Raw genomic sequence first — 15,792 nt, forward strand, 5'->3', positions numbered from 1 at the left:
GAAGCGTGATGGCGGAGAGAAAATCTACTAACAAGCTTCCAATTCCTCGGTTATTGCTATCTATGGATAGATTAGCCAGGGCAGCCTACCTCCGAGTCCATGGTGTTGATAGATGCTTAAGAGACGGACGCGTTCACAGAAAATCAGGTACACACGCACAGTGACGCACTGACGAGCACGACCTCGATGGGAGGGTGCTCGCTGGTAGTGGGGAGGGGCATGAGAGTTGTAAACATTCAAAATTTTGGCTAATCGACCCAATCTGCCAGACTTGCCGACGGCAGCTTTAATTTCAACACTTTGAAAGTGTATATATGGGAACCACCCACAAAGTGTTAGTTCAACACTTTCAAAAGTGTTGCCTCTCGCAACACCGACACAGTGTTACAATATGAACACTAAGAGTAAAATTTTAACACCAATGCAGATAACAACAACACTGTTACAGAGCTGGGTGCAGCTTTGTAGCAAACACTGGCAGAGTTAAAATTCTACACTGTTCTGGTGTTGACCTAACACTTTAAAAAAATGGAAATGACAATCTTCTCAACCTTATAGGAGTCACATTTGACACCATCCTGGTGTTGATGGAACACCTATTTACAAATAAAAAACAACACTAAAGGAGTTACCAGTTTTTCTTATTAGGGTTTTGCATTACCTACTTTAAAGACCCACTCCGATGAAAATCATGTTTTTCTAGGTGTTAACATGTTCTTGTGGTATTTTTCTGATGTTAGAGGACATATCTTGAGAAAAATAAGCTCAAAGTTGTATTTCTGAGTATTTCTGCATTCAAATGGCTGTGAATCAGTAGCAGACGCTAAAATGCCGGCTAAAATAGACTGGAGTTGTGACGTAGTAACTCCACTGGGCGGGGCCACAAGCTCATACTCCCCTCCGCCCCGCCCGCTCAGGTTCTGAGGAGTAGAGAAGACGATGGCGGATCAATACCTATGTGCGGTAGAGCTTAGATCGGGCCCAACAAATCAAGCCCGACCCTACCCGAGCCCGAGCACGTTGTGTCCGAACCCGGCACGGCCCGACACGTTCACTGTAATTATGAGCCCGAGCCCGATTTAAACCCGACCATTTTTAATATGTGGGCCGTTATAACCAGAGGCGGCGCGAGAATTTTTTTTTAACGCAGGTGCTGCTGTGCTAGATTATTTAGGCTACAGGGGGAGCTGCGCAGTTATATATATTATATAAATACTATTAATAAATGAGCAAAAAATGGCCACTCAATATTTAATATTCAATTATTTTAATTATCACAATTAAAGTTTTAATTTTATTAAATTTAACAAGCACAACATTCAGCATTCAATCAAATATTCTTAAAGATTAATTATTATTAATAAGGTTACTTCAACATATTGTTATTTTAACATAATATGTGTGTGTGAGCAACAAGCAAGATGTGCATTTGTAAATTCGGTGACAGCGTGTGTTACGAGATTCAAATGGTGTAAGTGACCGTGGCGCGCCGGCGACTTCATCCATGTCATGATTATAGTGTCTGCTATATTGCTTTTTATGTATTAAATCCAAGCAATGGGTTGATGAAAAATGTATCAAAATTTAAGATACAATTTATACTAAACGAAATTCACTTTAAAGAAAATCTTGCTTCAAAACAAAACTTAACAAACTTTAAACTAAATGTGCTTATTTAATGGCTAAAACACGTAAGGTACTACAGACTCTCTTTTTGTACAAATTTCAGCACATTCATTTAATTCTGAATTTTGCACATGTTGAAAGGCATTTGTTTGTGCATAGTAAAACATATCTGTAACATTTATCAAGTTCATAATTGTGCCTGCATTTATTAATTATTATCTTAATGAATAATGCGACAAGGAAGAAGCATGTAAACTGCGTTGTTTATTCAGAAATAATTGAATGGATCGTAAATGGATCTGAAATTCCGAATGAAACGTAAAAAAAATAAAATAAAAAATAAACCGTGAATAATGATGAACACCGAAAATGATGGCCTAAGACTATAGGCCTACTACTTTAATATAATTAAACAATGTTTTAGAACATATAATATTTTTTAAACAAAATAAATATTTGTAAAGCCTATTATAAAACGTAGGCCTATAGTGCAACGCTGCTCCATTCTGGTAGCCTCCTGCTGTGCTGTGTATGAGCCTGTAGATGAAGTGTGAGAAATTGATTAGGCCAAGGCTGCCTGCTGTATATGTAATCATTATATAATACCATATTAATCACAAAGCTATAGCCTACTTACATGGTTCTACATGTTGTCATGCAAGAACAAGATTGCGTCCACAGTTTCTGGTTTCAGAGCGGTCCTCCTCTGCTCTATCGTTCGGCCAGCTGCGCTGAACACCCGCTCGCTGCTGCTGCTGCTTGCTGGAATGCAGAGGACGGATCTTGCCAGCCTGGCTAGTTTTGGGTACACCAATCCGTTCACTTTCCACCATTTCAGTAGGTCCCGGTCGTCATCCATGGCATGCTTCTGTGAATTGTACATAGCCACCTCATCCTCATCTGGTTCGTTATCATCGTCTTGGTTCTCCCACTCAGCAAATTCGGAGTCTCTCCTGGGCCTGGCTGCTGGTGGTGTGAAGCCAGTACTGCTCATTGCACTGTCAGCCGCTGCAGCATCTTCCTCCACAGGCAAGAGTAGGGTGCGAACGTGGGCATGTACTTCAGCTATCTCTACAGGAGACATCATCCTCAATTTGTTGAATTTGGGCCAGAGGAAAAGAGCAACTTTGTGCAGCATGTTCACCTTGATTTTTTGCACAATGAACTCGGCATGTCTCTGGCGCACAAATGCTTGCTGCGGTGAGTCGGTGGGAGAGGGCTGGCAATGTCTCTTCAGTCTCTCAACCCAGAGGCAGACCAGGTTTATGGTTGCATATTTGTCGCCCTCCAACTCTCTCTGGGCATTATAGAATGGCTCCAAAAATGTGACCAGAAAGCTCAATAAGTCAGGTGCAATATTTTCGATGCGCTCAACCTCACCGCGGGTCTCCAGTTTCTCCCGTAGCTCTGAGTATATGTCTTGCACTGACTTGAGTGTGAGGTACACTGTGCTGAATCGCGTCTCCCCCATCTGTAGCAGTCCTTTCGCAGCAGATATGGTCTCTCCTATATCCGGTGCGTTTTCGGACAGTGCGTCGGCATGCAGACCGTGGCGAAGGACAGTATTAATTAGGTGATCGAGACAAGAAAGCCTCCTATATGGTTCCAGGGCTTTGATTATGTTGCTTCCTTCATCTGTTACCCACACTATTCGGCTGAGGGAGCTAGGGTCGAGGCCAAATTTGTTGACCAGCAAGCACACTATCTCGCGTCTGATGTTTTTTCCCGTTTTAGCATCTTCCACGGGAAACATTGCGGTGGTGAGAGTTTTACCAACTAAATTATAGTCGTCGGTGATATAATGGCACGTTATTGCGATGTAACTTATCTTTTTGTAGTCATCAGTCCACATATCTGTGCTCATCGCTACGTCTCCATTCTTCAGAGCATCTTTGAGCGTCTGTGCCAGAACTTTCCTCCTCTCATCTGCCTTTTCTATGCAAGCCTTGGAAACGGTGCTATGGTGAGGCAGAATGGACTGGGCCGATACACGACCATATGTAGCACCAACATTGATTAATTCTTGAGCTAGCCGCTCGAAGCCCTGGCCACTTACAACGTAAAATGGCCTTATGTCCCTGCAGCAAAACTCAACGCATTTCTCTGTGATGGCTTGCCTCGCCCTCTGGGGAATGCTTGGAAAAGTAACAAAAGAGGACATTGAGGGCTGAGGCTTACTACTTTTATCATTTCTGTCATGGCAAGCCTGCTTCATGTGTCTGTTCATAGTCGATGTCCCCGTTTTTTTGCTGTCATAGGCGAGCAGCGTGCCGCAGTTAATGCACGAGACAAAGCCAACACATATGTTGTCACTCCCTACGACTAGCTTAAAATGTTTCCATACCTCCGATTTTCCTTCAAAATTGCTCAGAGTTAATTCGCCTGTTTTTATTTTTTTCTTTGCCTCTACAATCTCCATGTTGCACTATAGTACAGAATAGTAGGCTACAGCACGCACAGCAGGTGTGATACATCGAGCGTGCGAGACTTCGAGTGCGAGTGGACGAGACGCTGCGCATGACACGTGACGTGCTTTATCAAGGGCCCGACCCGACCCGGCCCGAGGACAGTGGCGGGAAATATCGGGTCGAGCTCGGGCTCGGGCAGAGAATCTAAGCTCTAATGTGCGGTAGCGGGTTGCAATGCTAAGAGTAGAGATATTGGTATTAGCTTTCATGCTTTACCAAAACATGTTGCTGTGAGAGATGAATGGATTACGTTCCAGACTGCGACCATTTTTTGAGAATGTGCGAGTTAAAATTTTATGTGGTCGCATTTGTGCGAGTGCATGGTCATGTACTACTCAGTTAAATTCACGCATGAATTTTCCTGCATTGAACTTGTTTTAGCGCCCGTCAAAGTGATTTTTGTCCCGCCAAAGTCTTATTTGATAGGTGAGTAATGTAGATGAACTGCTGCGCTTGTTTAACTGAAAGAACGAGCAGAGAGAGAGAGACCCGGACGCGCGCGCGCGCACTCTCTGTCTTCGGAGCCAGGCGAAAGTGTAAACAAGACCTCACCGTCTCCAAACTAAGCGCTGTCTTGCTCTCTCTCCCTCGCACATATTAATCAAAATAAATCGACACGGCGGTAAAAGGTCGGAAGACCAAAGTTTCATGTGGAGCATTCTGAGATTTTTTTTTTCTTTTTCTGAATTGCCGCTGGGTGTGAATTGTGCTAAATAAGTTTCCTTATCTTCTCTGAAAAGCGTTCCGGACATTCAGCTGACATAAAACAACACTTTAATTAAACGAAAAAAACTATCCAGTGATGAAATGTTTTCTGTGTTGACAGAAAGAAAGAAAGACAGAAAGAGGCTGTTGCTGCCTATGTATCTCGCTTCAGCCAACGGCTCCGCCCACAACGCAGAGGCGAATTGCTAATGAGCTACTGCCGCTCTGCTGAAGCGAAGTCCCAGAAAACGGCACAGGTTTTGTGATTTTTGGCTAAAAACGGCATAATCATCATTTAAAGACCACTGAGAATGTTTAAAAATAGCTCAAAATATGACCGGAGTGGGACTTTAAAGAACTGTAAAATAAACGTAACAATTATTTAATCTGAAAAGAATAAATTCACTTTGAAATAAACACATCACTCTGTATTACTCTTTCAAAACTTTATTCCAGCACAGAGCACCAATACATCTAGCCAGTACTTTAAATTACATGAATTATAATTTTTTTTTTTTTTACAAATAACAGTCCAAAACGATGTAAAATAGACGGTCATTTCCATAGGACATTTGTAAATCAAACGGCTTGTGGTAAAACAATTCAGTGTTTTTGCACAAGAGAACAGTCTTGTGCTCAAAAAACCTGACAGCATGAAGATGTTCAACAAACTCTGATTCCATACATGATGCCAAAAAAAAATAATCCATCCATAATAAAAATGTTAACAATTTTTCCAAAGACAGGTGCATCATCAACCAAGTCTAAGCACACAACAAGACCACTACGATACTCCGTACCATGACACTTAACCCACGGTGTGACCGTTAATTCACTTGAGAGATCAATGTGGAGCTGCTCAGAAATAAAATCACCGTTTTCAAGGTCGGACAACAATTCTTTTGAAACAGGGCCAGACTCAATACCTTTGATAGTACAGTGCTCCCAGTGATAGGCAATGGCTAGCTGGTGTTTTTTGGCAAGTGATTTGGTCAGGTTTTTGATTTTTTTTTTGATTTTTCTTAAAAAACATGCTTTTTTTTTTTTTGCTTCATACCTCATAGTCCATCCATACATGAATTAATGGGCCAATTTGCCTGATGCATTCAGGGTAGTGAATCATAAGGTGGTGCTTTGGAATCAGATTCCTAGAAGGGTACAACTCCTTGAACAATCGATGATGCTCCACTATCAGATGCTTCAAAAATATTGTCATTCCTTCAGAGATGCAAGGAGAAAATATAATGTTAACAATATGTAAGAGGAGCAACATCAAATGCCAGTGCTTATCCCCTTCTGGGACTACATCTCCAAATATGAGAGGGATGTTCCTAATGAGACACAATGTCTGACTTGCGTTGAGTCCAATGCTGTTTCCAGCTTGTTGAAGGTTAACCTTGGTTGGGCGATTATTTTTGTCCAAATAGCCATAGTTGAAGGCATACAATCTTTGTGGAATGGAATCGCAAGAAATTAGATTGCAACTCATGTATTCAAAAAGCAGTTTCACTTCATACTGTGCAACTCCCTCCAGGATATCATGCATAATATCCAGCACAAAGTTCTCTGATACATTAAAGTAAGTCAAGGTATTGAGTACAGAATTTCTTTTAATACCATAACAGGAGTTTTCATTAGGGTTGTCAGCTAGATACTTATAATGTTCCTCATTTAGGTTTCTGCTACGCAATATCACCCGCGGATCATCCTCACTAAATACTTCCTGTGCTAACACCTTGTCAGTGAGGCACAGTCTGCAGTAATGTTTCGCAGAAAAAGATTCAACGTAACCAAGAATACCATTTAGACCAAGGTTATCGCCGGTAAATTGCGCAATAGTACCAAAGATGGGCTCCTCAGAAAATGACACCTTCATTCCCTCCTGCTCAAGTATTTTCACATCATCAACCAATGGGCCAAGTATTTTGTCCATGCCATACTTTTTTCCATCCTCAGAATGGAACAAAGAAATTAGATGTATGTTCATTAAGGAAGAATTTATGTGTGCTGGCAGGTTACGAAGCACAAAATATAAACAGCCAAGTTTATGAATCCCATGTTGAGATCCTAATGGGTTTGCCGTTTCGAAATCATCGTAGTAAATTTGGATCTGAAGGGCATTGCTATGGATGGAGTACAAAGGATGGTTTTTGTAATACTGTCCGTCACACAAATCTCGATACGTGTCACTTTGCCGTTTCTCTTGAATAAGATTACACACCTCATTATTCCTAAAAATGAATTCAAGAGTCTTCAGAAGAGGGATATATATGAAAGTGTCATTAACTGGAATCTGTTCATACATTCCAGAGATCTTATTCTTTCTTGTATCGTATCTGACACCTAAGTGTATTTCAGTAGGTTCAACAACCCCCCATTTCTCACTGAAATATTTTCTCCATTTTGTATCGGTATTAAAATCGGAGAATGGATTATGAAAACTATTAAAAACATCTTCAACTGAACTTCTACTTGTGCTGTCAACAGGCACAACATTTAAAATGTTTTCCCTTAAACTTGTATGGAAATCAGTGACAAAATCCTCCATGCTTTCAACAACTGACATAATATAACACTGTTTGCAACACCGTTACCCTGCAATTTAGCTATTATGGATGCACACATTTCTTTGGAACAATCCCTTGAAACAGAAGAACATTCATGCAAACTTGCATCATTATCTGACCTTTGCTCTGTGTTAGACACAACAAGTGATGCTGCTTCACCGGGATTTGGAGCTTGTTGATTTTGTAGTGATATATTCTCACTGCTTGATGCTACACCACTAAAATGAAATCTAGTTAAATGTTTTTTAAAACCTGCATAACTTTTAAATTGCAAGCAACAACCATCCTGAGCACAAACCAGCTCAAATTTCTTGCCAGGATACAAACCATGTACAAGTTTAAGGTGCCGAATTAATTGTACTGTTGTAGCAAGCAGCGTTTTACAGATGTAGCATCTAAACATCATTCAATAACTTAGCTCTGAGCTCCTTTACCCTTGGGCTCTCACTTGTGGTGCCAACATCAATTCCGTAGATTGTAGTCTGGAGAAAAGTGTACATATTTTTGAGTGGAAGATCATAACTGATGCTGAAAACAAAATGGACCTTGAAGAGTTCATCAATTGCTGCAAGTGAAGAGGATTCTTGACACGGGATGAGCTTTTTATCAACCACAATGAAGAACTGACTGATAGCTTCCTTGCTGCTCCCTGTGGCAAGAATGTATGGTTGACGATTCTCTTCCGCCTCAAGATGTTCCTGTATACTCCGGCATGCCTGAATGAAGAAAACAAACAAACAAAAACAAAAATTTGATTAATAGTAATGACAAACAAGTGCAGGTTTATCAGTTAGCATCAATTTTAGTCTTTTTAGCTTGATTGAACATTGTACAGAACAAGAGACACTCCAGAAGAAAACAGTATATGCACCAACTAGCTGTTAAAGGTGATTTTTAAGCATGACATTTATTTTTTATTTTTTGTAAGCCATGAAATGACTTGAGACTCGACTCGGACTTCAGCTTAAAGACTTGTGAACATCTCTGGTTTAGATAATTTACATTTAGATAACTTACTATATTTACCCCCATTTACAGTTCATCTAATAGTGAATTATAAGATGGAGAAATTAACGGAGCAAATCTAAGTATAACGCTTATAGCCCTTGTATTTTGTCACCAATAACCTACTTTTTGAAATACCTCCACGTGGTCAACAGCCTGAGAAATACTGATCTTGTGGGGGTTTTTTTCTTCCTGAAGCCTGGGGTGACAAGAGATGCAGAAGTAGAAGGAAGGATGATAGGTCACTGTCCCATTCTGAAAAACACAAAACATATGTTAAATGTCTACACTACAATAACTAAGTTAAGCAGATTTTAAACCATTGCAAGTTAGTTCTGTACAACTCTACCTGGGGAATCCTGTTCCTCCCTTTTCTCTTTGGCAGATGACAGTAATCTTTTCAGCAGTGGAGTGGAAGTCAAGGTTTCTGCTAGCCTGATAACCTTTGCTTTGAAGACAGTAAGTTGGCCACCTTTCAAAAAGTCTGGAAGCAGATTCTGACCCAAAGAGGAGCGTGAAGTCCTGAAGAATCTGAAGCAGTTTGCAGAAAACATGTAAAGAAATTACCATAAAATATTACATTTCTTAAAGGGTTAGTTCACCCAAAAATGAAAATTCTGTCAGTAATTACTCACCCTCATGTTGTTCCAACCCCGTAAGACCTTCGTTCATCTTCGGAACACAAATTAAGATATTTTTTTATGAAATCTGAGTGCTGGGTCACTCTCCATAGGCTGCTAGGTGGCCCAAACTTGCTGGCCCAGAAAAGTTATTAAAGAGATCGTTAATATAGTCCAAGTGACTACAGTGGCTCAATCTTAAGTATATCAAGCGACGAGAATACTTTTTGTGCGCAAAAACAAACAAAAATAACGACTTTATTCCACTATTAATTTCCTTCTTTCTGGGCCAGCAAGTTTGGGCCACCTAGCAGTCTATGGAGAAGTGATCAGCTCTCAGATTTGATCAAAAAATATCTTAATTTGTGTTCCGAAGATGAACGAAGGTCTTACGCGGTTGGAACAACATGAGGGTGAGTAATTACTGACAGAATTTTCATTTTTGGGTGAACTAACCCTTTAACAAGCTAAATGTGTTTTCAACAAAGCAGACTATTTGACAATTCTCTGAAACTAGCATTTCAATTTGGTCAAAAAAAAGGAAAGACAAAATCCATACCAATCCTTTAGTATCCAGGAATGGAGGAAAAACTGAGAGAATGGTGGTGGATTTCTCTGGATCATGGATAAGGTGCTGTCTGTATTCAAACGTGGTCCTCATCTTCTGCATGATGACCTCACGGTCACTTGTATGATTCATCAAGGAGATAGCCTCTAAACTTTGGTCATTATCTAGCTGATCTTCACGGTGACACAGCTGTCTGTCAAGCAAAGGGCCTCCCTTTTCCTCTGTTTTTGGATCATCCTTATTTGCAGAAGGTTTTGTCCCCCGTTGTACTGTTTTGAGGCGCCATGACAAGAACCCAGTGTTTTTTTGGCCATCATAAAAATGTTCCTAATGAAATGACACAAATTAAAACTCAAAATTGTAACCCTCCATCGAAAATGACAACTTCTTAGAAAGACATTTCTAAATGATCACTAAAATACTGAATGTTCTAATCTCACATAGTGACTTACATATCCAGTCCTCCCTTGGGGATCTCTGAGTGAGGGAAACAAGGTGATAATTCCCAAACCATAGTTCTGTTTGGTAAGTCGATGTGGGACTCTCCTGAAAAAATGGAAACACTCAATGTTACTTCACAATGATGAGAATTCTTTAAAAATATATAACTAAACTACTCTTATTTTCAGAACAATCAACAGCTTATTACTTAAAATTCATCATCATCACTAACAAATTAAATAACCCAAGACTATTACATTTTGATAATTACCCTTCTGTCTCAATCATGTGTGCAACCAAGATGTTCACCATCAGTTTTCTCATGTCATCGCTAATTGTCCCTGTATCTTCACACTCCTTCAGCACATTTGCTCCACCTGGTCTTGTGTGTAGAATTTCTTTTATCAACTATAAAAAGAGGAACATTAACCAATTATGTAAGGGATGAAATACATCCAGCCAGTTGTTATAGCAGAATAAACTCCGACAGGCTGATCAGGACATGAAGCGGTGGGTTCTTGAAAATTTAAAATATGAAGGGGTTTTACTTTAGCTCACCTGCCCTCCATCTCTCAATTACCATGACAAAAAAAAAAAAAAAAAAATATATATATATATATATATATTTGCACAGATTAACTGTTCACCAAAAGACTAGTAATGTGCGCTAACGAAGTAAATAGGGTCAATTGACCAATCATAATCAAATGTTCCACAGAGCCATGTAATAAGAGAGTAGAAAATGCAGGAATATTTAAATGCCCTGAACGATGGTCCTGAACTGGAAAATTACTATTGTGTATAAAAAAAAAAAAAAATGTAAAGCTCAAGGTTATGATAAGTAAATCCCCCAATGTCTGTGTAAGGCTACTGGGACTCACATCTCTGGCCTGTAAGCTTTGAGAAGCCTCATTATCATCCTTCCTGAATCGTTTTGGACTAAACCAGTCACTGCTTTTTGAAGTTAGAGACAGTATCTGTATCCAAGCTGACTGAAGATTGAGGTGTGGAAGGTCCTGTTAATGTTCAAACTATAGGGTTAATAGACATATTTGGAATACATTTATCCACACATCATCAACACTAGCTACAACATTTAAAATACTGTACATATTAAACACTACCAGCATTCATTCAGATATTGGGATTTGATATCATTCAATAGCTCCTGTTATCACTCACCAATGACATTCAATTAATTTATGACAAAAACCAACCCACTGGTGGTCATTAGATCAGGAAACACATCTTTATCCACCTCTGTGCCAGTGTCATCTGTAACTGTAACTGCAAGATCTTCCAGAATTGAGAACTTCTCTTTCACTGCACAACAAAAGTTTTATCAAATTTAGGCAATGCTTTATTCACAATTTGACACATAAGGATAGCAAGATTTTTAATGTTTTTTTTTTTTAAGTCTCTTTTGCTAATCAAGGCTGCATTTATTTGATTAAAAAATTAAAAAAGAATAATAATAATATTGTGAAATATTATTACAATTTAAAACAGTTATTTTCTGTGTAATATACAGTAATAGTGTAGTTTATTCCTGTGATCGCTGAATTTTCAGCATCATTACTCCAGTCTTCAGTGTCACATGATCCTTCAGAAAACATTCTAATATGATGATTTGATGCACACCAAACATTTCTGGTTATTATCAGTGTTGAAAACAGTTTTTTACATTTTTATTTCAGGATTTTTTTTAAAAGAAAGTTCAAAAGAACAGCATTTATCTGAAATGGAAAGCTTTTGTAACATTAAACACTACCGTTCAAAAGTTTGGGGTCAGTAATAATTTAAATTTTATTCTTTGGGGGAAATAAATAACATAAATCATAATTTTATTCATCAAGGGTGAGTTAAATTGATCAAACGTTACAGTAAAGACATTTATAATATTAGAAAATATTCTATTTTAAATAAATACTGTTCTTTTGAACTTTCTATTCATCAAATAATTCTGAGAAAAAAAGTGTACACAACTGTTTTCAACATTGAAAATAATAGGTAATGAATGTTTGTGTCTTGATTCTGCCTTCTAGTCTTTGATTTTCCCTGGTCTTGAGGCAGGATCATGACAGGCCCATGTTTTATGTGCACACACATGGCCTTTTGCTAGGCCATGTGCTTGTGTTGTCTCGTCATCTAGCCCCGCCCTCCTTGTTATCCTTGTTTAGTCATTGTTTCCCCATTATCACCTGTTGCTTGTCATTAGTTTCTCTCTATTTAATCCCCTCATGTGTTCTGTCCTGTGTCGGTACATTGTCTAACTTTGCGTGTTATTCATTGTAAAACCTTGTGAGTATCCTGTCAAGAATATTGTCTAGAGAAAGTTCTGTTTTTGCTGTTAGTTTATAGTCTAGTTAATTGTCAGAGTCACTGTCTAGTTTAGTCACCTGTAATCCTGTCTTGTTTTGCCCCCTCGTGGGCTTTGTTTTTCCTGTTATTTGTACAATAAACTGTGTTGCTGTGACTACTGTCTGCAATTGGGTTCATCTCCACACACCCACATAACAGTTTGAGCATCAAATCATCATATTAGAATGATTTCTGAAGGATCAGACACTGAAGACTGGAGTAATGATGCTGAAAATTCAGCTTTGATCACAGGAATGAATTACACTTTACTATATATTACATAGAAAACAATAATTTTACATTGTCATATAATTTCACAATATTAATGTTTTTTATTAATTTTTTTATCAAATAAATGCAGCCTTGGTGAGCAGAAGAGACTTCTTTTAAAAACATTAAAAATCGTACCGATCTAAAACTTTTGACCAGTAATGAATATATACACATAATTATTAATAACGACTTCATTACTTACCTTCTGCTATAAATATATCAAAGCAAGCCTCTGGGATTTTTATGAACTTCTTCTGATGTCTAAATTGTGCTTTGACTATCATAGTGATTTTACCTCTGAACTCCTGTGGGAGAGGAATAAACATCTTACTGGGTTGCTAACTTGCTATAAATAAAATTTGATTCAATATGAAACCATTTTTTTTTTTTTAAGTGATAAAATAAATAACATTTCAAAATATCAAAACATCAAAGATGCCATTTTCATTTTCTCCATGTAAACGCAAATTTGTGAAACCGACGTCTTACGCATACACATTACGAGATCAATATATCGATTGACTACTGTCCACGTCTGACTTTGCTCCATTAAATATGAGTAAAATGTACAAATAAACAAAAATAAATCAGCTGCATGTGAACAAATCTATGTTTTTTTTTTTTTTTTTTTGTCCGTCGACTCTCTCTTTTTTTTTTTTATTGCAGAACTTACACATAATTACAAGCTCAGGGAAGTGAAGCAAGGTTGTATCTCTTACAATGAACAAACAATGAAACGAGGAGAAAAATAAATAAATAAATAAAAATACATAACTATCCTGGATTTGCATGAAGCACATTATGTAATTATACATACAAAAAAAGAAAAAGAAAAGAAAAGCATAACAAGGTTAAGTCATATCTTTGAATAAATCATCATAATGCATCAAAAATGTTGCACTTTTTTTGTTATTTATAAGTCTAAGGGAAGAAATAAAATAATTAAGGTCAGCAAGAAAAAGAAGGAAGCTCAAAGGAGACTTAAGCCATTTTTGCTTGTGGATGAAGAATTTTGCATATAAGATAAGGAAATTAACAACATGTTCAAGGGACATCCGCTTTGGGTTTTCATAATAAAAGATAATCTCTTTAAGAATGAAGGTGTGGGTCACATTTGTAGGGCCAAAAACAAAAGCACTTAAATTAGCCCAAAATCGATTGGTTACATTACACTCACAAAATAAATGGGGGACAGTTTCCTCAACAAAACCACAAAAAGAGCAAGTCTCATCAATATCAGAATATTTAGAAATGGAAGAGTTAACAGGATAGATTTTATGAAGGATTTTATAATGAATTTCCTTAACTTTGTTGGATACACAAAATTTACTAGGCAAAAGCCAGGCCTTTCTCCAAATTACATTTGTTACAAGGGATCCCCAATAGAATTTACCCCTTGGAGTAACCTTTCTCTTCATTTGAAAAATTGAGCGAATATGTCTGTTGTTGCATTTTCGATCTAAAAAATCTATCTCACCCAAGCGTAAAGCCGGATAAACACTATTACCTTGTAATGACAATGACTATGACATGCGGTCACATGCTGTTCAAATTAGTAAATCCTGATCTCCAAACACATCCTTCGTTGTCTCCTTAGACAACGAGTTTGTTCATGGCGCCTCTAAGTCTGCTTGAACGGTCAAAATTGCATCTTTGTGGCTTCCCAGAGGGATATTTGAGTCACATAGGGAACCCTGTTTTGGAGAATCCCCTCTAAAACCCCCATTTCAGCATGGACTCCCTGTGACTTTTATAGACTCGTGACATTCCAGATACTCCACACACACACACACACATACACACACACACACACAAACATCCTTTGTGTTTAACTTAACATCCTTTAATGTATGTAACTCAGACTTGTATCTGAACTTCCTGTATGCATGTGTGATTAATGTTGTTTTGATCATATAGTTATGATCTTCGAGTGTTTGGCTCTGAAATGTATTTTTGAAGAATGTTCTCCCAGTAGAATCGCATCCCGTAACCCGATCTCATTGGCAGGTCATAAAAGTTGACCACCAAGCTCATTCAGCCCTATGCAAAGGAGACCACGGGTGCGCAACATTCCAACACACACACACAAACACACTCTGGACTTTGAAACAGAAACCCCCTACAGAAAAGGACTTTTACCCATAAAGTCACTCTTAAATGTACTAAATATATATATTTGTGTGTTAAGAGGTGTGTGTAAACCATAGGAAAGCATATGTCCTATTTGTAACATTAATAGAACTGCAAATGCCTATACTAATCCATAATAATGTATCTTTGCACTGCTACAACGTCTATATTCTATTTTTGATATCTCTGTAATCCTCTCCAGCTAACGGAGTTGAATTCCGATAGCAGAATTCAGTGATGCGCATTGTTTTATACAGTTCATATGTCTGGAGAAAAACCCTCTCAAGTTAAAGTCAATCATGACTCATTCGAGTGGGCGTGTCTAACCGGACAAAGGAATCTTCCCGCTCGAAAAATCTCGACAGATGATTTGCCCTTCACGCAAAAGGAGGCGTACACGAGACACTGTTAAAAGTCCGAACCTTCAGTTTAAACTCTCTCTCAACTCTCAACGCAACTCAACCCTCTTCTGACCTTCTCCTCCACGTGCAGCGCTTCTCCTCCCAACGCAACCAGCGGGACAGGCCTTGGCTTCTCCTCTGGACGCATGCCCGCGTCATGTAGAAGCTGCCGTTCTTTTTGCAACTAAGTTCCTACACGCCTTTCCCTTCCACAAGGGAAATGATCTGAACTTTCTCGGTAACGTTAAATTCAAGTGAGCCTTTACATCGTCTTGCGAAACGACCCAAAAGACGAAGCTAGACGCAAACCAGCCGGACACGCGCACGCACGCCTCTTCAGCACCGCACTGAAAGAGCACAGAATCTTGCAAGTAACGTAACTCTCTCTAAACGCTGATTTCAGGTGTCCAGTTCTTAGGTCTGTGAATTAAGTTACCCTCTATCTCTTTCTTTCTTTCTTTCTTTCTTTCTTTCTTTCTTTCTTTCTTTCTTTCTTTCTTTCGTTCGTTCTTTCTTTCTTTCTTTCTTTCTTTCTTTCTTTCTTTCTTTCTTTCTTTCTTTCTTTCTTTCTTTCTTTCTTTCTTTCTTTCTTTCTTTCTTTCTTTCTTTCTTCTTCTTTCTTTCTTT

The 15,792-nt window shown here is 38.4% G+C and overlaps 1 protein-coding gene and 1 long non-coding RNA gene across 2 annotated transcripts in view; one reads left to right on the forward strand and one right to left on the reverse strand.

Annotated features, from left to right (window-relative positions):
• The first annotated feature begins 666 nt into the window (after positions 1–666).
• LOC309508655 lies at positions 667–5,153 on the forward strand. The gene is made up of 2 exons (XR_014209645.1): positions 667–958; positions 4,244–5,153. It is a non-coding gene; the product is annotated as an uncharacterized lncRNA (long non-coding RNA).
• Positions 5,154–12,859: 7,706 nt separating this feature from the next.
• Positions 12,860–15,792, reverse strand: part of LOC309508485 (protein adenylyltransferase SelO-like) — a 63,284-nt gene continuing 60,351 nt past the window's right edge. Inside the window, exon 5 of the mRNA XM_082183133.1 lies at positions 12,860–12,939. Coding sequence (XP_082039259.1) covers positions 12,915–12,939 — 25 coding nt within the window. The 3' untranslated portion in view covers positions 12,860–12,914. The remainder of the gene's footprint in view (positions 12,940–15,792) is intronic.

The sequence above is a fragment of the Leuciscus leuciscus genome (assembly GCF_965113295.1).
Source record: "Leuciscus leuciscus genome assembly, chromosome: 10".
NCBI classification, from domain to species: Eukaryota; Metazoa; Chordata; class Actinopteri; order Cypriniformes; family Leuciscidae; genus Leuciscus; species Leuciscus leuciscus.